This window comes from Hetaerina americana, unplaced genomic scaffold (assembly GCF_022747635.1).
Source record: "Hetaerina americana unplaced genomic scaffold, ioHetAmer1.1.p SCAF_7, whole genome shotgun sequence".
Lineage (NCBI taxonomy): Eukaryota > Metazoa > Arthropoda > Insecta > Odonata > Calopterygidae > Hetaerina > Hetaerina americana.
The window spans coordinates 67,635,038-67,661,181 of NW_027287316.1; the positions used below are offsets into that span (position 1 = coordinate 67,635,038).

At 39.7% G+C, this 26,144-nt stretch overlaps 1 protein-coding gene across 1 annotated transcript; it reads right to left on the reverse strand.

Moving 5' to 3' along the window:
• Nucleotides 1–25,039, reverse strand: LOC139696590 (juvenile hormone esterase-like). Its single transcript, XM_071595394.1, has 10 exons — nt 24,817–25,039; nt 22,131–22,268; nt 21,478–21,637; nt 20,507–20,692; nt 15,890–16,089; nt 8,121–8,292; nt 6,803–6,978; nt 5,190–5,340; nt 2,157–2,286; nt 1–360 (listed from the first exon to the last, which is right to left on the reverse strand). The coding sequence occupies exons 1-10, from the start codon at nt 25,024–25,026 to the stop codon at nt 192–194; spliced, it is 1,692 nt and encodes a 563-aa protein (XP_071451495.1). The 5' UTR covers nt 25,027–25,039; the 3' UTR covers nt 1–191.
• Between the last annotated feature and the right edge of the window lie 1,105 nt (nt 25,040–26,144).

Below are 26,144 nucleotides of genomic sequence, written 5' to 3' on the forward strand. Positions count from 1 at the left end.
TTTGGAAAAAAATGCTTTTTTATTTTAACTCAGAAATGGTTTGAATACTTTTCATATAAATGCGAACTGCCAATATCTAGAGAGAGAATAATAATTGCAGAATCCTAATTTAAAAATTCATTCTATCATTCTCCTTTTCATAAAGTTCCTCGTTTTGTTTCATGTTTCCTTGGGTTTCTTAGCAGGTCTTCTCATGTCGAGCATACATCTGTCCATACAGCCAACCTTTCTTGCCTCAGGGATCGCTTCATTATTAGTTCCTCCCCGATTTCCATGTAAGAGAGTTCATCAGGAGTATGCGGTAACCAAGAAGTCGTAATCAAGTGGTCTTCCTGGCCACTAGCGTCTGGGGTGGGATTCCTGTAAAGGAAAATGAATCCATTTTCATTCACCAAATAAGATTGAATGTTACAAAATTGTATTAATAAAAAATATAATGCATAATTACATCTACTTAATACCCCGCAAGCAGCTGCAAGGGCGTGTGATGGGATTATTTAGTCACCATCCATAGATAGATGCAAATATTGGTTCTTTCCTAGGATAATTAAAAATCATTAGGGTAATAAATCAAAGTCATTTTAGAAATATTAAAGGCATTCTAATTTAAGACGAGATAAGATTAGACGATGCGTGTATACCTGGTGTTTTTAGTACCCTGCAAGCCACTACTAGGGTGTGGGGTAGCTGGTGAATACACACCATACTGTTTTTGACCCAAAATACTTTTCCCCCTTAGCGCTGTTGCACGTCATTCTGATCCTTTATCGTTCATGGGAAAAGTGACATCTTGACTCTACTTGTTATTCACCTCATAATCTATCATTTCTACACTGATCTAAAGATAGATCTACATCTACATCTACTTAATACCCCGCAAGCCGCCGCAAGGGCGTGTGGCGGGGGGTGTTAGGACACCACCCGTAATTTAGGAAAGAAAAAGAAAAAAAAACCGCATGCAATAACCACAAAATCATATATCCAAAAGAAAACATGGCATACATTCATGCATGAACCTAGGGGATTTAGGATGGGAACCACTTGAGGTGCGGAGAGAACAAGCGAGGCTTAGACTTTTAGAAAGGTTCAGAACGAACGAGTTTAACTATGACACTGAAGGAATTATTATGACCCCACACTACTTAGGTAGATCAGACCACAAAGATAAAATAAGGGAGATAGATTCCATGACAGATAGGTACAAATACTCATTCTTTCCCCGAACAATCAGAAATCATAATAGTAAGAAACCGAAGTCACTTTAGAAATATTGAAAACATTGATTTTACAAGTCGGAGCAAAGTTAAACACTGCAAAGCTGTTAGGTATACTTTCAGGTGCATGTGTGTTTAAGATGTAGATGGAGTGTTTGCATGTGTGTGGGGTGTAAGTGTTCATGCATGAATGTATGTCATGTTTTTTTTGTGTATATATGATTTTGTGGTTGCATGCGGTTTTTTCTCTTTTTCTTTTCTAAATTACGGGTGGTGTCCTAACACCCCCCGCCACACGCCCTTGCGGCGGCTTGCGGGGTATTCAGTAGATGTAGATGTAGATGTAGATGAACACTTACACCCCACACACATGCAAACACTCAAACTACCAACTAACATACACATGCACCTGAAAGTATACCTAACATCTCTATAGTGTTTAATTTTGTTCCGACTTGTAAATTCAACGTTTTTAATATTTCTAAAGTGACTTCGGTTTCTTACTATTATGATTTCTGATTGTTCGGGGAAAGAATGAGTATTTGTACCTATCTGTCATGGAATCTATCTCCCTTAGTTTATCTTAGATTAGACAATGTAAAGCATACGTAGGTGCATGTTAGTTGATAGTTAATGTATTTGCATGTGTGTAACTGATAAAGTTTTTTACATGAATATAAACGACTTTGTGGATCTATATTAGCAAAATTATGTAGGGTTTGCGTGTAGTTTTATTCTGTTTAACGGATGGTGACCTATAACACCCCGTCACACAACCTTATAGCCTATAGTTTAGATGTAGATACAATTTTTCTCTAAAATTAAGGCTTTCATCTTTTCCTCTCCCTATTTCGTGTTTTTCTTTATATTTTTTGGTTCTTGTTCTTCCTTAAAATGCTATCTAGTCTTATCCTCATGCTCTTTATCACTTAATGTACACACCCAGTTCTCGCAAAATTGGCCCACATTCGGATATGCCGCTTCGACACAAGGGCCTCAGGGAAGTCATCCTCGATGAAAGGGAATATCGTACTGGAGAACAAGTATATCAGGTCGTCGTGATGTACGGCACCTGAAGAGAAAGATTATAACTTAAAAAATCTAAATGGAAAGGGAACATGACATTAATGGACGTAGGCTTAGAATATCATTAAATAAACAAGAAATCGTACGGCATGTAAAATCATGGTATACCAGCATTTGTATCTAAAAAATTAATCTAAATGTTGAAACTAGCTTGCAAGTCCTTGCAAGGATCTGCGGTAGGGGGTATTAGACCACCAGCCATACTACACATAATCCAATACATGCGACTCAAGCCTCAAGCGTTCAGGAGGCATTATGTGTAATTTTGCACGTGGTTGTGTTCCTTTTTACGGGTGGTGACCTAACAACCCCCGCCACACACCTTTACGGCAGTTTGCGGGGTATTCTGTAAATGTAAATGTAGCATTCCACCCAGGCTGGGTGAAAATTTTACTTCTAAATCACGTCTGCAAATTTACTTCATCTCCACAATACCGTGTAACCATATAAAAAATAAGGATGTATTAATAGCATTAGGCAGAAGTGACTCCAAGGTCAAGGAACGTTGTTACCACGCTCTTTAAAGGCCACATTTAGCAAATGCATGTGGTGTATGGGATCCGAGTGAAAAAGGCCTCATTCGTAAAATCGAGAAGGTTCAACGCCGGGCAGTCCGTTTTGTTAACAGCTCAAACGAAAAGTGCCAGAGAAATCTATATAATAATAAGAAATATTGATAGAATTGAGCTCTTACGGCTAGTAGTATTAATAAATGAAAAACTCCAATAGCTATAAACAATTTATAGTTAAAGTAAATAGTTAAACTGTTTACGGCTATTGGAGTTTTTCATTTATTTAATGCCAGAGAAATGTCTATAGTGTTGAGGTGGGAATCATTGGAAGAAAGACGATTCAATGCTAGGGTGAACTTACTAAATAAATTCAGGCTCACTTGTATCATCGGGATGAAAGGATTTTTGCATGAATGTGTACGCCACTGTGGGTGTAGTTTTGCATTTATGTGTTTATTATGCATATGAAATGTCGCTTTCTTACTTTCCATATTCTAGCCGGCACGTTCTTAGATAATTTGTTTAATCCATCTCAAGGTGCAATTGTTTGTTTGATGATAGGATGTGTATTTGCATGCGTATAAAATGAAAGGATTTTAGCATGAGGGTATACGTGATGTAGCGTATGGGATCCGAGCGAAAAAAGCCTCATTCGGGAAATTGATAAGGTTCAACGCCGTCCAACGCAGCCCGTTTTGTAAAATATTCTTACGATCAAACGCAAAGCGTCACCGAAATCTACATCTGCATCTACGCAATACGCCGCAAGCCGCCGCAAGGACGTGTGGCGGGGGGTGTTAGGTCACCAACCGTAAAAATGAACAATACCACATGTAAAACAACAACGTGGAAATTTACACCCACAGTAGCGCACACACTCATGCAAAAATCCCTTCATCCAATACTAATGCAAACACATATACCGCAAACCAACAAAAAACTGCACCCCGGGATGCAGCACGAAAGCCATCCTACAACACGGAAACCGGGACACAACAAGCAAGAAATTGAGACATCACTAACACATGAAAATGCACCACGAAACACTCTACCCCCCAAAGAGTCTGTAAAAGGCAGGGAATGCGACCCAACGTTGCAGGTAGCAGGAATTTGCCCCCAAGGAGAGGGACGAGGGACTGAAAGGGAGACGTAAAAACAGATGGACAGAACACGAATGAGGTCATTCGGAAAGAATGGGTTATTATAACAAAATACACAAGGTTAGTGGAAGAGAATGCATTTAAGTCGAACTAATTTTTCCCTAGACGATGAGAGTGGCAAGTGGAATTTCTGCTAACTATAACCCTGCAGTTGCTATCCCGTATTGTCCGTGGGAAGGAGTCCTTGAGTCTGCTAGTTCTGGCATCTATTTCCCGAATTTTATATGCATGATCCAAGCGACCAATGTATGTAGGAGTACGAATAATTTGCGAGACCTCGGTGCTAAATCATGCGGATCTGAATTTATTTAATAATTTCAATCATGCATCGAATCGTCTCTCTTCTAATGATTCCCACACCAACTCCATCTACATCTACATAATACCCCGCAAGGGCGTGTGGCGGGGGTGTTACGTCACCAACCGTAAAAAGGAACAATACCACATGCAAAACAACAACGTGGAAAATTGCATGAGCATTTAGAGCACATAATTGTCAGTTCAATAATGAGACACCTTGATAGCATTAACTTTTAAAGTGGCAATCAACACGGATTCATATTATAGAGATGTATAGATACGCCACTGTGGGTATAGGTTTGCATTTATGTGCTATTTTGCATGCGGTTTGTTTCTTTTTACAGGTGGTGTGGCGGGGGTGTTTTACCTAACACCCCCGTCACACACCCTACCGGCGTGGCACTATGTAGATGTAGATTTCTAAGCACTTGCACTAACCTTCTGTGTTTTGATGCCAAAACCCTTCCCGCATGGCCACATTAGAATGCAATTAAATAATGTAGTGCTCTTTACAGTATTGCTGGCTTTGTTTTTTTTGTTTTAAATTTCCCCTTTCATCCTTCTCTCTTTGGGGCGACCCTCCCGCTACCTCCAGCATTGGATTACATTCCCTATTCCCTTGGGGAGGAGACTGTAGTATGTTGCATGTCTATGTGGTAGTGGAATTTAACCTTCTTACTTTTCAAATTCTAGCTCGCACGATATTGGATGAATTTTTAGTACCTCATACTGTGCGTAAATGTTTAAAGGGATGTGTATGTGGTTTTGTTTTCTTTTACGGGTTCTGACCTAACACCCCCCGGTACACACTCTTGCGGGGGCTTGTGTGGTGTTCTTTAAATGTAGATGATGTAAATTACCCCGCCAGCCGCCTCAAGAGTGTATGGCAGCTAATTTTAAATCTATACCATACTTACCTCTAGGTTTGTCCATTCCAGGTTCAGAGGGCATATGTGCGAATCTGCCTCTGTAGATGTACTGATAGTAATACACAGGTGATCGGCTCATTTCGGAGATAAGTTTGACAGCGCGATCTGCTCCATAAAGGAAGGCCGAATCCGTGTAGATCTGCAAAGAATATAATTTTAATGTATCGCTTAAAACAAATAAACATACATTTCGTTAAGGGTGAGTTAGTACAGTCTATAGACCCGGTAGTCTATTCGCGGTAGTGTATAGAAATCTATGTCAATAAAAACACAAACGCACCAAACGATCCTCCACACCCGACCGGGTAACACATGAGCGATCTTACACTGACCAAGCAGGGAATAGTACATCTGCTCCGTAGTATCAAAGCACAAAATGCACCTGGTTCGGAAGAAATACCTGCTAGAATATTAAAGGAATTAGCTGAAGACATTGCTCCATTTTTACACATTGTTTTTCTAAAATCGATAGATGAAGGCTCAGTGCCTCGCGACTGGAAGCTAGCCCATATAACTCCCATCTATAAAGGCGGCGATAGGGATAAACCAACCAATTACCGACCCATTTCTTTAACATCGATCTCTTGTAAAATATTGGAACACATTATTGTCACTAACATTATGAGATTTCTTGATAGTAGGAAAATACTAATCCACAACCAACACGGATTTAGGAAAAGCAGATCTTGCGAAACACAACTTAGTCTCTTCATTCACGATATACTTAGATCGGGAGAAAACAACACACAAGTCGATGCAGTATTCCTGGATTTCAAAAAAGCCTTCGACAGAGTCCCACACAATAAATTGTTACATAAACTTAAATACTATGGGATCAACGAGAAAATAATTAATTGGATTAGAGACTTCTTGTCAAACCGCAAACAAATAGTTGTCATAGATGGGTTGTGCTCAACGGAGAGAGATGTAACTTCGGGCGTCCCCTAGGGAAGTGTAATAGGGCCTCTTCTGTTCTTAATATACATAAATGACTTAAGCACACACGTTAGTAGCAATCTGAGGTTATTTGCTGACGACATGGTGATATACAGAGAAATAAGGAGCCAACTAGATCGCGAGCTACTCTCTAGAGACTTAGATAATATCTCGGAATGGTGCAATAAATGGGGATTAACACTTAATATAGATAAATGCGCAGTTTGAAATTTTGGAACAAAGGAAGCGAGGAACAGGATATAAACTACAAAATAGAGTTTCAGTATTGACTTGATCGGGGGGAGGAGACCGTTGTATGCTGCATTTCCATGTGGTAATGTAATTTCGCTTCTTGCTTACCAAATTGCCTACACATTATTGGATAATTTTTTTATTGAATCCTAAGTTGCAATCGTTTGTCAGTTAATATTATATGTATTTTAAGGTTGTTAGTTAAAAGAATTTATTCATGAATGTATACGCCGCTGTGGGCATAGGTTTGCATGGATATGTTGGCTTTCTATGGGTTTGTTCCCTTTTACAGGTCGTGGCCTAACAATCCCCGCCACACGCCCTTGCGGCGGCTTGCGTGGTATTATGTTGATGAAGATGCAGATAAGACCTAATGAGCATATTTTTATATTCCGGTAGAGATACGTACTCACGTCAGTAATTGCTTGCAGAGATTCGTTGGTGATGCCTCCAGGGAAGTAGAAGTCCTTCAGCTTACGGCTCTTTTCCATTGATGAAGGGGTTCCCCTCTCATAGTAAAATGGAATCGGTGCTATTCTTTCGAAGTTCTTAGAGAAATCTTCCAGTGCTGTTTCGTTGTTTATAATAGCTGAAATGATACCAAAAAATTATTTTAGGGAAGCGTTGTTTTACCTCTGACGTTTAGTTTTTATTTTATGTTTACATCTGCATTTCCATTGAACCGTGGAAGTCGCAGCTGGAGTAAGTGGAAGGGAATTATTCCTCACCACACATTTAATAACAAGTTATATCTACATCTACCTATAAAACCCCGCAATCCACCCAAAAGGTATGTGGTAGAAGGTGCAGGCACCGGGTGGGATGGGGGAGGGATAGGGGAAGGAAAGGGACACAGGAAAAAACATTCACAAAAAATCTCGAAAAAAAAGGTGCCAATTTAAATACATGCTGACGTAAAGTAAAAAACAAGTGCCAACTTCGCCTATTTAAATAGTTCTTTGTGATACGAAAATGGTGGGAGTAAAAATGAACCATAAAAAGTTATTCAACAGACATTAGTCATTCCCTTAAGTAGATATTCCAATGAAGCCCAAAATTCTCAGTCCAGAGGACTCGGTTTTAACTACTGCCAGTTGAAGGCTGTTTACGGTTCTTTGTCCATTTATGAAGTTTTCTGATAGGTATATTCCATTTGGGTTCAGATTAAAGAATTTTAAATATTCATGTAGGGTTAGGTATGCGGGAATCGTTGAAGGCTGTATTGATTCTTCAGAGAGTGGCAGGTTCTCTGATACGTATCGTAGCTCCATACGCCCTTTTCCACTGCCACAGACCCAAGCGGCGGCCTGCAGGAGAGGAAAGGACATGAATATGACGACGTAGAATGGAACCGTGGTCCCATGGTTCAACTCGTGGTTGAGAAAACTTTCTTACCCTTATGATCTGCTCAATTACATCTTCCTCATTATTCTTGTGTTCGTCTTTTGGGTGTGATCCTATCTCTTTTCCTTATATCTATTGCCACGTGAATAATAACTTTCTATATATGTTATGCATATTTTATATATGAGTCTGGTGATGTAAATCCGCCCTCCGTACACCCTTGTGCCGGCTAGCGGAATATTTTGAACGAAGAAATATACATGAACATTTGAAAATATGATCAACAGGCAGTTCTATTTAAAAATAAAGTCACTGTTGTTGAGCAAAAATTGGAGCATTTATTTTTAACGTAAAACTCGAATGTCTCAAAATCCAATTGTTACTGACCTAATGCCCTTTCCATTGACTCGTTGTCGGTAGTTCCTGTAATCCACGGCACTTGGGCGAATTTTCCTGATCGGAAAATAGACTCTGGATCATCTGTGAGGAAAGGTTGAGCCGAACTGCCTTCTGCTTCGATCACCGGGGCAAAGAAGATCCCTGGGTCCATCTGCCATTCCTATGTAATTTGCGAACGGTAGCAAAAACACAGATTTCAGAAATATAGAAGGCGTCAACGTTATTTTCCTCACCTATATCTTCACAATTATCCTGAGATACGCCAAAAGGTGGCGTGGAGAGGGTAAAAGCACCAAGTAGAAAAGTGCATGATGTTGGATCGGGAAAAGGTGTTTAAATTGATTTGTTGATTGAGTTGAATAAATAAATAAATATATATATATATATATATATAGTTATATATATATATATATATATATATATATATATATATATATATATATATATATATATATATATAAATGCTTTCGTAGACGTAACACGGAAGTGCCGAATAGTACAATACACAGTAACACACAATATGGAAACACAAAAAAAGAAGAACACTCACACGTTATTTCTTGATATTTCGACGGAAACAATCCGTCTTCATCTGAATATATAGAAGTTCTATATCTTCAGATGAAGACGGATTGTTTCCGTCGAAATATCAAGAAATAACGTGTGAGTGTTCTTCTTTTTTTGTGTTTATATATTGTGTGTTACTGTGTATTGCACTATATATATATATTATTTTATTGTTTATATATATTGTTTATATATATATATATATATATATATATATATATATATATATATATATATATATATACATATATATAAAATATCTTCGAAATGGAACGCTCTTCAGCGACACACAAATATATAAAAACACAGATGTAGATTTTTAGAATATAGAGACACAAAGAAAGGACACTCACAATTTGTTATTTTACGTTTCGACAGCACGGCTGTCGTCTTCAGAATTCTGAAGACGACAGCCGTGCTGTCGAAACGTAAAATAACAAATTGTGGGTGTCCTTTCTTTGTGTCTCTATATTCTAAAAATCTACATCTGTGTTTTTATATATTTGTATATATATATATATATATATATATATATATATATATATATATATAAACCATAAACACAGTAATCAACCCGAAGGTCGGTCGGTCGGTGGCAAGTTGAATGTTTCATCTACATCTACATAATACCCCGCAAGCCGCCGCATGGGCGCATGGCGGGGGCTTTGGATCACCACTTGTAAAAGGGAATAAGAGCTTAGGCAAAACCAACAAAGTTATGCAAATATGCATCCACAGAGGGGTATACATTCATATAAAACCTTTTTACCTCACCCGCATGCAAATATATAGTATACTATCAACTAACTTACACATGCACTTAAGAATGCAGTAAAAAGCTATCCAATAACTTGTAAACTAGAATTGAAAATAAATAAAGGGAAATCCTACTATCACACAGATACGTAACCTACGGTTCACGCCCCCAAAGACGCAGGTAGGGAACACGACACACCATAGCAGGTAGCGGAGGCGCCCCCCCTCAAAGAGAGAGACGAGGGATAGAAGGAGAAGCTTGAAAAAACAAAGCAGGGGAAGAAATATTGTAAGAAGCACTACATTCCCGTACAGCAGTCCCACACGACCATACGGAAAGGGCCCCGGCAGCAAAACACACAAGACTAGGGAGAGTGGATGCATTTGAGTAAAATTAATCACTCCCTATACGCTGTCGGTGGCGTGGTCAAGCGGGATCCCTGCCATCTCCAACCCCACAACTACCACCCCGCACTGTCCACGGGACGAACGAGTGACAAAATCCGCCAGATCTAGCACCCAACTCATGAGCCCTGCATTCATGACTCAAGCGACTAATGCACGTTCGAGCTCGAACAACCTGCGAGAGCGCTGAAACATGCGGCTCTGAAACTACCAAGTAAGTTCCACCCAGTACTGAAAGGTCCCCCATCCAATGATTCCCAGCCGAACACCAGAAGCACCTCTGCGGCGTTCGTCGTCCCACCGCACCAGTTCCCAAAGAAATGGGCTGCCGTGTGTTGAAGCGTCTCAACTTCTCGAACGAGGCCTCAGTCGGATCCCAGACACCACATGCACATTACAAATGAGGCCTCTCAAGGGCATGGCAACATCCTTCCCCCACCCTTTTGTCAATCCCGCCAACAATGCATATAATAAATTCCAATGTTTATTTTCCTGCCCGCAGACCCCATGCATGTGGGTGCCACATGGCAAGTCTTTAGTCACAGAAACACCCAGACATTTCACCGTGTCAACCCCTTCCAAGTCCACTCCAGCCAGCCTGCAAAAAATCATCTCTTTGATCTCTCAATGAAACCCAAGCAACGAAAATACCTGTTACGGCCCAATAACAATTGCTAATATGTGTACCATTTCGAAGGCACTCCAAATCCTTGGGGATCGAGATGGTGCGGGGGCTAACGTACTGGCTTCCCACCCAGAGGGCACGGGTTCAAATCCCGGCGGTGTTGAATATTTTTCAGAGGTATCTCGATCCCTACTTGAGGTGTTTTGTGGAGGGCACTTTGAGTGAGAACGTCGTCCGTCGGATGGGACGTTAAACTGCGGATCCCTTGGCGCCTTTCGTAAAGAGTAGGCTAATGCCGACGCCGGGTTTCTCTCCACTCTTCATCCTTTCCTGTCCATCCCCTATGGCGCAAATGACCTCAGTTGTCGGTCGCCTCCCCTAAAAACTGCAACTACTACTCCAAATCCTTTGCCAGCACCAAACATTCCTCCTCCCCAGAAAGCCCCCGATAAATGAACGCGTCATCCGCGGACCTCTCAATCCTGCCCTTCACTTCGTTGCCCAAATCGCTTACAAAAATCAAGAAAGCAACGGCCTAACAACACTTACCTGAGGCACACTCGAGGTCACCCGCAAGCTGTCGGAACCATCGCTACTAAGGACTACCGTCCGCTCCCACTCTGACAGAAAGTGCTAATCCACCGCGATCCTACTAATACCAGCGAACTTCAACCAATGACTCAGCCTACCATGGAGAACCCCATCAAACGCCTTCTAAAAATCCAAAAAGATAGCATCTACCCGCCTGCCACTCTCATCCGACGAAAGCAAGTCATGTGTTAATAGAACCAATTGGGTCTCGCATGAGAGGGCTTTCCAAAATCCATGCCGACTGCTACTCAAAAAGTTAATACCGTCGAGGCATTTAACCATCGAACCGAAAACAATGCGCTGCAAAACCCAGTAAGACGCAGAAGCGAGAGAAATGGGTCTGCAACAACTGGGGTCCTGTCTGTCATCACCCCAAAAAACAGGCGCCATCTGCGCGGTCCTCTAACTCTCAGGGTCCGTGCACCCTGTGAGTGACCCATTAAACATAGTCTAGAGGTTTGGGGCGATGTTAGGAGTCAAATGTTTCAACACCTTAGCTGGCACACTTTTGGGGCCCCGGGGATATGTCGGGTTCAATCTCATTAAGCAGCCTGACATTTCCTTGCTCTTCCGCTACAATACCCGCCATGACAAGGGTATGCACCGTATCTGGGAGATCCGCGGCGGCAACATCGCTCGTGAAAGCGCTTTGGAAGACTCGGCCGAGAATATCAACCCCTACCTCACTGTCAGTGTGAAGGAAACCACTACAATCCCTTAAGCAAGCTACCGCCGATAACATTACAAAAGTATCCAGAAAATATCCTGTCATTGAATATTGCTGCATTTAAGTACCTTCCTTCTTGTTATTAACTTTATTGTAGAGCATGATGAAACTGATGTTTGAGTAGAGGTGTAATAATTGGGAATGTGTATACATGGCTGGTGACCTTACACCCCACACCACACGCCTTTACGGTATCTTGGGGGGTATTATGTAGATGTAGATGCAGATATGATTTAGGTGTGGATTTAGCAATTTGATATCACCACCATTCCACATCTACACAATACCCTGCAAGTCTCTGCAAGGGCATGTGTCGGGGGGGGGGGCATCGCCAACAATCTTGCTGGTACAATCCCAATCATATCACCTCTACACAAATATTAATATGATCACCATTCTAAGAAGGGTTATCCTGACTGAAAATGAAGAAGGGGATGGCATAAACTAAGCTCATTAATCGTCGACAAAACATTAATCAGCAGGGTAACATCTTTTCTGCATGTGGCGTCAGGTGTGAGGTCCTCAAGTTTCATTGCCCAGGTATAACAATATTTTCCCCTCCTTGCTTTCCAGTTCTGTATTGCCTGTTCTGTATTGCTGTTCTTTATGGGTTAAATGGAAGAAGGGACCATTATGTCTCAATTTTGTCCAAATAAAGACCTCTATCTATCTATTTATCTATTACCTGTCCTGCTGATATGGTGGTGGTCATTTATATAAGTGAATTACTATATGGTCCTCCTTATTCATCAATTTACCTTAGCTCTAGCTTACAGGATATTATGTAGAGTATGTGATTTCTCAAAAACAAATGAAGTTTTGTGCATGAGTGGTCTACCTCTTGGTGTATCGTGGTATTTCATGATTATGTTAATGCGGGTTCAGTGCTAAATGGATTTTTCAATGTCATTTGCTATTTAAATGTTCCTGGAATTGGTGGTAGTTTTCATGTGTGTACATACATGCTATTATAACTAATATTGGCAAAAATACTTAGAGTTTATATTTACTCCGGAAAAATTGATCATCATGTTATGTGGAAAATGAAGCAAATCACTTCCGAAAGATGGTTCCTATGTTAATTGTACTGTGTGTGATAAAAACACACAATTCTCCTGTTCTGGATTATCTGAAAGTACTTGGAGGAACATGTCTAAGAAGAAGAAACAGGAGGGGAAATTTCCTGACTGCCAATGATCATAGTTAAGGTGTGATGATGAAGCTACAACACAGAAAACAAGCATTGCAAGTGGTCAATGAATGAACCTTGGTCTGGCCAATATGGAACAGGAAGAATGGGACATAAACAATGGAGATATATATGGGCGTTGCAAAAGTAGGCTAGTATAAGGAAAACATGGGCTACTATAAACAGTTTAACAGGAAGAAAAATCAAGTGCCATACAGATAAAGAACTAATAAGATATTTTGGTCATAAAAATTCCATTTAAGCGATCACTTCCAGATTTTCTAAACATTTCACCAAAGAAATAACTTGCCTAAAAGATGTTTGTAAAATTCCACTGAGTTTGGTAAATACAAAGAACCAAGTAAATAACATAGTAATAAATTTAGCATTTGAGGATGATATGCATAAGATCATTAACAAAATGGATATGAAACCAATGGGTCATGTTGCTAATAGAATAATGGACCTGAAAAGGTGCTTTAATATATTGCTAGTATTGAAGGGTATTGTAAATCATTCAATATGGAATGCAGCAATGCCTAATGGTTGAAAAAAAAGCTGTTATAAGACCTATTTACAATGGAGGATTTCATAGAAGACTTGAATAATTATCACTCAATATCAATACTAACTGCTCAAGAAGTTCTCTCGGGTTTCCCACCGGGTCAGGTTGCAGTACACTGATGTTCACCCTGAAGACGATGGCAGAGTCAGCCTTCGAAACATCAGTGTACTGCAACCTGACCTGGTGGGAAACCTGAGAGAACTTCTTGAATACCATATGCCGGGAAAACTTGAATCCTTCAATACTAACTGCCATTTCAAAAATCATAGAAAGGTTTATGGCAGACAAAGTGCTGAATTTCATGAATAAGAATGAAATATTATAAAATTTTTAATTTGGTTTCCAAATAAATAAAGGAGCCACACATGTCATTGAACTAGCTGTGAACAGTATCAGAGATGGAATGGATATATGACTTAATATGGTAATAACGCTTATCGATCCTAGAAAAACATATATTGTTAAAAAATTATACTGTATAGGCCTTGCCACCTTTGGTTTTCGAATAATTTAAATGATAGAAATTTTGTCCCTAAAATAAATAATGTGTGTAGTGAATATCATGAGATAGGATCAGGTGTGCCACAAGAATCTATTCTTGGCCCTTTACTAATTATAATTATCTGCATAATTGCCATATTCAAGTGCTGTCATTTCTGCCAGTTCATATAGTATTGTGGATGATGCAGTATTCATAGCAAAGCATACGGAACTAAAATCAACTATTCAGGGCATGAAACTTGACTTAAATAATATCAGTAAATGGGTGCATGATAATAATCTCTTTATCAATGAGAAAAAATCCAAAATCATGTTAGTGAAACATAAAACCTCTGACATCATAGATATTCAACTACAGATTCATTCACATTACCTACCCAATTACTGTAATTGCTCAATGCTGGAACAAGTAAATAAATAAAATTACTTATGGCTAATCATTGATCAAAATATTAACTTTGGTGAACATATTTTAAAAATAAATAACAAATTAAATTACACTAGATTACTATTTTTGTAAGTTTGAATGTTATCAAGATAGTGCATTTTGCACTGGTTGAGAGTATTTTAAGATATAGAATAACTGTCTGGGGATGCACTGGTTCTACAAAAATTAATAAATTAAACAGAAAAAAACCCTAGAGAAAATGTCTCAGGCTAGATAAAAAAATGCAAATATTCTTGATGGGAGAAATATTTTTCAAAAATGAAACATTCTACCTGTAAACAGGCTGTATAGATAAGCTATTATAATAGGAAAATATTTTTATGACAAATATAAAATACCTAATTTAAATAAAAATGAATCACCATTAAGGGAAAATATGAAGTATATAATAAAAAACTTCATGCAAATCAAGGTAGTAGAAAAAATTGGAGGTTACTGTGCCTCTAATTTTTAATGAAATACCTAAAGATTTAAGAATATTACAGTCATTAAACGCTATGAAAGGGATAATAAAAGACTGGCTATTATAAAGAATGGATTAGGGCTTGATACAAAACATGACACAATGTATGTAGCTTTATAATTGCAACACTTTAAGCTCTCGTTTTTGTTTACGTGGCACCTGCAGCCAAGCGAGAACCGACTGGCTTAGCAGGACCAGAATGAGTATGCCATTTATAAATTTTAATTTGTGCTACTATTGTATATGATGAAGATTGTCGGTAATTGTATGCTATATTGATTGTCTTAATTCTTTGTACATAATATATGATGAAGATTATACTACAATTATAAATTATACATAAATAGCAATAAATTAATATTATATATTAATAAGTTTTTTTATTAAAAAAACTATGTTTATACAGGTCTTGGTAGCTCCTCTGGGTGTCCTAAAAATCAGAATACGTATGCTCACCGCTCATTCATATGACTTAATTTTTATTTTTTGAGATAAGCATTTTAACTGGGAATACCTATAGCTTATGAACAAATATAATATTGTTGGTGCCCATAAGTATAAATTTTTAATCAATCCAATCGTGCAATGTTATAGAAGAACTGAACAAAAAATAGATTTAGGGGTTTTTACAGTTAGTGATTTATTTATTTAAATTCTAATTAAAGGCAAGATGTCAGGTAAAGCTTTCATCTCAATTTGAGGGAATAAATATTGTTTTCATGTGACCGCTTTTGAAAATTTTGTGATTATTTTAAGTATAATATTCCTTAGTTTTTGATTGCTTGGGATTTTTTTAAGGAACACTATATGGAACATATTAAAAACAGTAATTATTTATGAAAGGTAGGTGAATTTAACCTTCTGACAAAAATACAGTATAAAAAGAGTGGGAGAAAATTAGCTACTTATACATCACTCACCGCAAGATTGAAGTAAGATTTGGCAACTTCCTCAGCATCTTTACCTCGCAGGCAGTCCACAACTTCTTTCGGTGTGGCCTTCTCATCATGAGGACAGTTGAGAAATTTAGCTTGCCTCCTTACTTGATTCATGGGATTCCTGGTAATCGACCACCGGGAGAGGATTGATCCACTACTTGATATTGCCCGATGAAATAGACCTGCAAAATTTAAGGAATGTCATTCTTATAATTCTGATAGCAATTCATATTATGTCAGAAAACATGGTATTTGGTAGATATAATTTCGGTCTTCTTGAAGGAAATTGTAAAGGGGCGGCCACTTATATTCTCAACATGCACTGATGACTTAAGTTCATGCATAGGTAGCAACCTTAGATTATTTGCAGACAACACGGTAGGATAGAGGGAATTAAGGGCCGCAGCAGATTGAGGCCTATTCTAGGCTGATCTGAGTCTCACTTGCCCTCTTCGTATCTCAAGCGGCTTCCAGGGTAAATCCCCTTAAAGACCTGTCACACTTGTGTTCTTATTATAACAATTTTTAATGATTCTGGCAGATTTTCTCTCAACTTTATCTAATTCTTTTTGCCAAATTTTCTCCCAAGGATCCCAATTACTTGTGGCATATTCAAAATGAGGTCTAACTAGAGCAAAATAAAACCCCTCCTAAACGTTCTCATTATATTTCCCCACCACCCGATTAATGAAACCGAGTTTCTTTGAAGCGGATCTGCATATTGTCCTGACATTTGCTCCCCATGAAAGGTGTGGTGTTAGATCTACCCACAAATATTTTACATGATTGTCAGTAGTCAGCACTGGAACCTTTATTTCCTAATTTATGGTTTACCCCAATGCCAGCCTGGACACTGAGGCAGCCCTTCCAGCTAAGAAAAAGCCTAGGCTACTCTGAGCGGGGAGGAATTGAAACGCCTGAAATCGTTGAAGATTTCTCCTCACCTTCTTAGCCTAAGCTGCTCGAAAGGCGCAGCGCAGGGGACCACACGCAGGATCCCTGCGGACGATGCTGCTGACGGCGTACTCACTCAATGTGCTCTTCACAAAACACCTCAAGTAGGGATCGGGATTTCACAAAAAATATCTGCCAATTACAGGATTCGAACCCGGGCTGTCTCGGCGGGAAGCCAGTACGCTAGTCACTCAACCATCCAGATACCCTTATTACAATAAAATGACGCGTGAGGCAGGCTTTTTAGGGGAATCAGGCTGGGAGTCACTTGAGACGCGAAAAAAGGCGAGACTTAGGACTTTTGGTAATGTTCAGAACAATGACACTAAAGGAATCATTATGGGGCCATTGCATACACTTTAGGTGGATTGGACTACAAATATAAAATACGGCAGATAGATTCTAGCACAGACGGATACAAATACATCTACATCTACATCTACTCAATACCCCGCAAGCCGCCGCAAGGGCGTGTGGCGGGGGGTGCTAGGACACCACCCATAATTTAGAAAAGAAAAATAATAAAAAAAAAAATCGCATGCAATAACGACAAAATCATATATAAAAAAAAAAAAAAAAAACATGGCATACATTCATGCATGAACACTTACACCCCACACACATGCAAACACTCAAACTACCAACTAACATACACATGCACCTGAAAGTATACCTAACATCTCTATAGTGTTTAATTTTGTTCCGACTTGTAAATTCAAAGTTTTTAATATTTCTAAAGTGACTTCGGTTTCTTGCTATTATGATTACTGATTGTTCGGGGAAAGAATGAGTATTTGTACCTATCTGTCTTGGAATCTATCTCCCTTAGTTTATCTTTGTGGTCTGATCTACCTAAGTAGTGTGGGGCCATTATAATTCCTTCAGTGTCATATTTAAACTCGTTTGTTCTGAACCTTTCTAAAAGTCTAAGCCTCGCTTGTTCTCTCCGCACTTCAAGTGGTTCCCAGCCTAAATCCCCTAAGAGACCTGTCACACTTGTGTTTTTATCATAACAATTTTTAACAAATCTAGCGGATTTTCTCTGGACTTTATCTAATTCTTTTTGCCAAATTTTCTCCCACGGATCCCAAATACTTGCGGCATATTCCAAATGAGGTCTAACTAGAGCAAAATAACACCTCTCTTTAACTTTTTCATTACATTTCCCCACCACCCGTTTTATGAAGCCAAGTTTCTTTAAAGCTGATCCGCATATTGTCCTGATATGTGTTCCCCATGAAAGGCGTGGTGTTAGAACAACCCCCAAATATTTAACTTGATTTGCCGTAGTCAATACTGAACCCTCTATTTTGTAGTTTATATCCTGTTCCTCGCTTCATTTATTCCAAAATTTCAAAACTGCACATTTATCTATATTAAGTGTTAATCCCCATTTATTGCACCATCCCGAGATATTGTCTAAGTCTCTAGAGAGTAGCTCGCGATCTAGTTGGCTCCTTATTTCCCTGTATATCACCGTGTCGTCAGCAAATAACCTTAGATTGCTACTAACGTGTGTGCTTAAGTCATTTATGTATATTAAGAACAGAAGAGGCCCTATTACACTTCCCTGGGGGACGCCCGAAGTAACATCTCTCTCCGTTGAGCACAACCCATCTATGACTACTATTTGTTTGCGGTTTGACAAGAAGTCCCTAATCCAATTAATTATTTTCTCATTGATCCCATAGTATTTAAGTTTGTGTAACAATTTATTGTGTGGGACTTTGTCGAAGGCTTTTTTGAAATCCAGGAATACTGCATCGACTTGGGTGTTGTTTTCTCCCGATCTAAGTATATCGTGAATGAAGAGACCAAGTTGTGTTTCGCAAGATCTGCTTTTCCTAAATCCGTGCTGGTTGTGGATTAGTATTTTCCTACTATCAAGAAATTTCATAATGTTAGTGACAATAACGTGTTCCAATATTTTACAAGAGATCGATGTTAAAGAAATGGGTCGGTAATTGGTTGGTTTATCCCTATCGCCCTAACGTCGCAGGTAGTAGGAATTTCCCCCCGCGGAGAGGGACGAGGGATCAAAAGGGAGACTTAAAAATAGATGAGCAGAACACTAATGACGTCATTCGGAAAGAATGGGTTAAGATAACATAGCACATGAGGTTAGTGAAAGAGCATGCATTTAAGTAGAACTAATTATTCCCTAGACGCCGAGGGTGGCAAGTTGAATTCTTGCTATCTATAACCCTGCAGTTGCTATCCCGTATTGTCCGTGGGAAGGAGTCCTTGAGTCTACTAGTTCTTGCATCTAATTCCCGAGTTTTCTATGCATGATCCAAGAGACCAATGTATGTAGGAGTACGAATAATTTTCGAGACCTCGGTGCTGAAACAGGCGGATCTGAATTTATTTAATAATTTCAATCTTGCATTGAATCGTCTCTCTTCCAATGATTCCCACCCCAACTCCATGAGCATTTCGGTGACGCTTTGCGTTATCTCGTGAGAGTTTTTAACAAAACGGGCTGCCCGGCGTTGAACCTTCTCAATTTCCCGAATGAGACCTTTTTCACTCGGATCCCACACGCTACATGCGTATTCTAAATGAGGCCTTACAAGAGCGTGGTAACAACGTTCCTTGACCTTCGAGTCACTTTTGCCGACAATACGTCTAATGAATCCCAATATTTTATATGCTTGACCGCAGACTTTACGTATGTGAGTCCCCCAAGTTAAGTCTTTTGAGAATGTAACACCTATGTATTTGACCGTATCAACTACTGCTATGTCAACTCCAGCTGATTTGTTAGCAAATCCCGTTGATCATTCAAAGAAATTTACCACCGAACATTTATTATAATTTATTGTCAATCCCTAGTTAGAACACCATTTAGCAATGCAATCCAAATCCTGCGCTTGAATAAAGTTTTATTTTAGCGCAGGATTTAGATTGTATCACTAAATGGTGGTCTAACTGGGGATTGTCATCAAATGATAATAAATGTTCGCTCGTACATAAATTCGCTTCGTAAATAAATACTCGTTCCTTCCCCGGATAGTCAGGAATCATAATAGTAAGAAGCTAAAGTCTATAGAAATTTTTAATGCATTTAATTTACAAGTCAGGACAAGATTAAACGTTGCATAGACATAAGGTATATTCGTAGGTCTATTATGCTCGGTGCAGTAGGTTTGTATATATATTGTTAATAGATATATGTATTTGCATTTGCTTAAGTTATAAAGGTTTTTGCATGAATAAATACGACTTCGTTGGGGTAGATTTGTATGAATTTGTGGGTTTTGCATGCGGATTTTTTCTCTTTTACTGGTGGTGACCGAAAACCCCCGCCACACACCCTTGCGGGGGCTTGCAGAGTATTATGAGAGATGTAGATGACTAAATTAAATGGGTAGCGAGGAAATGGATTGATAGATTCAAAGAGAGGTTTTCTTTTGCTATAAGTAGGCCACATTTGGAATATGCTGCAAGTATTTGGAATACTTGGGAGAAAGCGTTGATGAAACAGTTAGATAAATACAAAATGATTCCGACAAATTCGTCGAAAATTGTTACGGTAGGAAGACGAGAGTGACAGGCATTTTAGAGGAAGTAGGCTAGGAGCTGCTTGAGATTTGAAGAGAAGAAACGACACTTTTATACGAGTCGTGGTGTGAACCAACTAACCTGCAGATCTCGGCGAAGCCATATGATACTGAACACTCACAGCCCCGGCGCTGTACCCGTAGAGGGTCACCAAATCCGGGTTCCCGCCAAAGCTCGCGATGTTGTCCCTGACCCATTTCAGCGCCAATAGCTGATCCTTCAGTCCATTGTTCCCGGGCACCTCCGAATCTCCCGTGCTGAGGAAGCCTTGAAAAATGAAAAGACGAATTAAATATATGTTCATGTCCAGTTGCTCCTTTCCACAAACCATTTTATTAGATCACGAGGTGCCATGCATTTGTTGAAGGCATCATTTAGCATATGCATATGGTGTGTCGGATCCGGCTGAAATGACTCATTCGGGAAATTGCGAAGGTTCAACGCCGGGCATACGGTTTCCGGGCGGGAATTCCTTCCCGCCGCTTTCCCGTTCCCGAATCCCGAGAAAAGTTGGTCGGGAAACTATTGAATGACGCCTGTATTTATGTCTGACTGTAATTTATCATGCCTTTGTGGAGAAGTGTGTGTTTAATATCTTTCAGTGTTAATGCCAATGTTGCTCGTTTCTTTTAAATGGTTTACCATAATTTTATCTGCGCTAGCTACAAATATTAGCCATCCACTAAATGACTTACGTATTGAACGACTCTCTATCCTAAAAAACACCTACAGTGGTCGAGTATCCTATCCGCTACCTTACTCGCCGCCTCTTCCCTTTAATGAACTCCAGATCGGTTAAGAAGAGTTCTGCACGATGAAAATATATTAGTCCAGCTTTCATCGTCTCGCTATTCATAATCCTATTGCAATCAAAACAATAGCTTTGGTTGGCTTCATATAAGCAGTACAGGCTAAACTAATTTTTGAAAGGGACAAGTTACACTTACGTTATTTTTTCTCATGCATTAAGTAATCACGGGGGAATTCACATAACACAGGGTGAGAAGAATAATTCACCCCTTGTTCCATTTTTGGGGGAGGGTTTTACTCACCCAGGACGCCCAGTCGGTAGTTAATCGTGACTAGCACAATGTCCTCGTCTAGCAAGTACCGTGGACCCAACAGACTACTCTGACCGGACAAATCAAACCAGCCCCCGTGATGAATGAAAAAGATGACAGGATAGAGGTGGTTGTTTTCTGTGTCTGGCAGCTGTAAAAGATTACATTAATTCCGTTTATTAGTTCTCTATTTTCCCAAAAGTAGCCCTGATTCCAAAATAAATGGCCATTGAGACAGCTATCCCGTATTGCTTTTATGTTTACGCCTCGAGTTCCAGGAACACTTGGCAGGGTTTAGTAACAGGTTCTAAATGAAAGAAAAAAATATTCCCTTTTCGTGGAGAATCGTCATGAATGAACAGAAAAGAAAGAATGACCCGTCTAAATAGGTCTTAAGAGAAAAACACTGAAAAGAGGAAGATTATAGGTATGACTCAAACTTTAATAAGAGTTCAATACACTCGACTTTCCTGCTAACACCTAAGAAATAATCTTAAGTTTACAACTATTCATTAATTCCGTCAAATTATTCATGCCTTCTTTTGCAATCGAAGATATGTTATTGAATAAAAAGTAATATAAATTTGAAGATTCAGCTCAGGGTTAGGGTCGAATATTTTGCGGAAAAATGTATGTGGTCATACCTTCGGTGAGTAAACATTAAGGAATAAGCAGTCCTCCGACTTGGGACCGCTCAGGAAGTCACTGGCCTGCGGGCACGACGCTGCATCTTCAGTGGCGTTCAGAATCCCGCCCCAGGGATCCGTAACAGGTACTGGAGGCTGAGAAAATATCATTCAGTGTTATCAAAACTCTTGGATTACCTTAGCTTCATATTGAACCATATTTAGCCTTGGAAACGTTTTTGAGTGATCCGTAAGTACCACTTAAATAACGTCCGAAAATATAATTTTTCAACAAATATTTTATTTTTGTAGCAGCAGTGGGACTGTGACAGAGGGGAGAATGTTAGGCAAACTAGGAAAGGGCAAGAATAGGATTAGAATGTTGAACGGGATGAAGAGAAGAAGTAAGTAAACAGATATAAAGAAGCTTCTACTAGATAAGGATGTTGGTTTATGTTTTGTTAGGGGGAACGAAATATTTACTAAGTAGTTGTGTCCATCTATTTGCTTATAACATTCGTATGGAGCTTGGTACCCAATGGATCAGAAGCATGGACCATCGGAAAAGTGGACCAGAAAAGACTAGAAGCCTTCGAAACCTGGTGCTGGAGGGAGACGCTTAAGATCAAACGGACAGATAAAATAAGAAATGAAGGAGTATACAGAAGAATAGGCGAAAAACGGACCTTATGAAACACCATAGAGAAAAGAAGACCCAGATGGATAGGCCCCACCCTCAGGCACAATGGATTCGTGAATATATACTAGAAGGAAAAGTCCCAAGAGGAAGGCCAAGGGATAAATACATGGGATGAATAAAGAAGAAAGTACACTGCAAAAAGACCAGGAAGTAAGCCAATTAGTACCTGACAGGATAGGATAGCGGGCTGCAATCAACAAATCTTCCGATTGAACGGCCAATGATGACATATCTATACTTTTGAGGAAGACGGAGTTAAATCCCGTCGAAGTTATTAATAAATAACGTGTGAGTGTTCTTTATATGGGTTCTTATGTTGTTTGTTGCTGTCCAAGTTTTTTATTCAACACTTCCGTGTTCCTTCGACGAAGTAACACGGAAGTAACACCGCGACCCACCATATATATATATATATATATATATATATATATATATATATATATATATATATATATATGGTTGGTCGCGGTAGTCGTGGGGGTAGAACGTTGCACTACTGACCGGAGGGTCCCGGGTTCGTTTCCCGGGCAAGTCTCTGGGCACATGCAGCTCCACCCAAGATATGTGATTCTTCGGGTACCAGATCTTCATGGGAAGCAATAACCGGCACAGGGAAAGGAACTGGCCCCCCTACCCTGATGTGTGAATTTCACACGGCGTCGTTAGTACTGGGTGGACTCTACCATCACCTACCAAACCGACCTTCGGGTATGATTACATAAAACCATAAACACAGTAATAACATTTACATTTTTCCCGTAATTTTATCCGGATTAGCCTCCTGATTCGCTGTACATAAAAATTCTTTACTGTGTAATGCTTGAAGCCGAAAATATTCATTGAACGGAAAAATAATGAAAACTTTCATTATTTTGGGATTTATTAGAAGAGTAATAGGTGAATGTGATGAAAAGGTCAAAGGTAAATGTTATCTTCCGCCGGTTAGGCCTCATTTAGAATATGCTGCAGGTATATGGGGTCCTCAAGAAGTTGGATTAATTTTTATTTATTAATAAATCCCAATTTTTTGTTAGCTTGTCCACATATACCCCGTATGTGTTTCACCCAGGAGAGATCGTGAGTGAGGGTGATGACTAGGTATTTAATTGAGTCTATATATTCCATTCCGTTATTCCCAACGCAGTAAGTGTTCGGGAAGGAATTGCTCTTTTTCCAAAAATTCAGCACCATGTGCTTTTTTAGCTTAATTCTAATTGCCAAGTGTCGCTTAATTGTAATAATTCTAATTGCCGAATCGGATCGTGTGCCGCGTAGAGAAGCTATCTTTGTAAAACGTTGTTATGATAAACGTAGTAGCGAATCCAATATATTTGAGGAGTTAGGCTGGGAATCACTCACGGAGTGAATGTTAAATTACAGATTAAATCCCTTGCATTAATTGTAAGGGCGTCTCTTTAGCGTTGATGCTGAAAATGTGTTATTACCAGCATCGCACTACGGTAGAAGAGATCACGTCCATAAAATTAGAGAGATCAAGGGTAGAACAGATAGCTTTAAGATGTATTTTTTTCCACGAACGATAAGGGATCATAATAACATTGTCCGACCGCGGTAGGGTCTTGTTCGGGTAAAATTATTCTGGCGTGTATTTCCCCCTGCCACTCACCCTAGAGATGGCTTGCAGGGTTGCATGAATAAATGAAAAACAAATATTCAACGTAATTTCTTTCAAGGCGTGAGAAATATTCACATACCCAGTCAGACATATTAGAAAGATGGATGATATTATTATAACATTTAGATAGACAACACAGAAACTCTGGCACATTCAAAAATAAACAAATCCTTCCGGTTCAGATGGGTTACGAAGAAAAATAACTGCTGCAAACGAAAATCTTGAATCGCAATGTAAATCATCGACGGCATTTAGGTTCCCGCCTTTGCTTTGTGCTTAAATACATCACCGGTGACGAAAATTTGAAAAGAAAGAAAGGTCCAAAATATTACATTTCCCTAAATCAATAACGAAGAGTCCTGGCCAACCTTAAACCGAAATTCTCCCACTGGCGGTTTGCTGTATCTCATCCCTCGAAACGCGTATATCGTCCTGCCGGATCTCGACGTCATGGTGGTGCCCCGCACGGCACCCAAGGGCGTCTGCACCACCGGGTCCCCCGACGCCACGCCATGGGTCGATGCTATTTGCAGTAGCAGGCCGGCGTAGAGTGTGACGAAGGCCAGCGTCCGCTTCATCGTCACGTTTCAGATCAACAACGCCGTCTGAAGGAGGCAGCCCTCAGTCGCCCTCTTTTCATGCTATCGGGAGGGGGTGCCGCCTTCAGCCGGCAATTCGCGAGCCCCCACTCCTCCCCTCTGTCCACCCCTACATTGACCTCCTCCAAGGTGAAAGTTGCCACAGGATAAACAGTAGGGGGATTCCTTTTCTTCCTGCATGTAAAATCCCCTCTGCTCGTCAAAAAATTGCGTAACGATGTACGTGAAGCGGTTAGCTCTAGTGGTTCTCGGAACGAGCACTTATTTTCTTTCCTCCCGAGTTAAAACGAATCACCGGACAGCGATGTGTACGCATATTTATTTTATTTATTTATATACGCTGTGAGCCACCGCTAGAGTGTGTAGCAGGTGTTGAATACAAACCAGAATAATTTTTAAATTTAATACCAGAATAATTTAAACCGTCCCCAGAAGGGAGGATGTTCAGGCGGTTATGAAAAGTGAAAAAACGCTCGCTAAAAACCCCAAAAAGACGTGCTCATTCATGTATAGATTCACAGAAAACAGTGTTCCAAACAATTTTTGATTTCAACCTTTAAAAGTATTTTACGACATTAAAAATGAAGGAACAAAATTGACCACGAGCACTAATTTATACGATAAGACCTAAACCACTCAAAGGCAGGACATGCAGAGTCACAGTCAACACAAATGCAGTCACCCTAGAGGTGGTTTGTCAAGCACCATGAAGAAAAAAGGTCTTTTGTTCCTTTCTCTTCTATTAACTTAATATTAAAATTGGAAATATTTGAAGACAATGCGAAGACAACCGGGATCTAAATCTTGAATAGCTAGATCTGTTGCAAATTACTGCTCTTTCAATTTGTGAATCATGTTAACCAACTGGAATTCAGGACTGGGCGAAGAGGAAGTCTCATATAAGGCCAGACCTGCGTCGATTGTACTTCAGCGCGGGCACGCACATTTATTCTATTGGTACCTTTTTTCTCCCGGTCATTGAATTGGAGAGGCAAGGGAGAAGTCAAGGTTACGATGCCGCCGGCGTCGGTCGCACGGCGTGAGGATGGCTGGAGGAGGCAGAGTCAGTATCCACCTGAGGCAGGAGAAGCGGGAGT

Excerpts from the sequence above, each read along its gene's own strand:
- LOC139696590 (XM_071595394.1), bottom strand. The coding sequence starts at position 25,026 with ATGAAGCGGACGCTGGCCTTCGTCACACTCTACGCCGGCCTGCTACTG. Across the intron at positions 22,269-24,816 it reads TGGGAGAATTTCGGTTTAAG|CCTCCAGTACCTGTTACGGA; the intron begins GTTGGCCAGGAC and ends ATATTTTCTCAG. Across the intron at positions 2,287-5,189 it reads TGGAATGGACAAACCTAGAG|GTGCCGTACATCACGACGAC; the intron begins GTAAGTATGGTA and ends CTTTCTCTTCAG.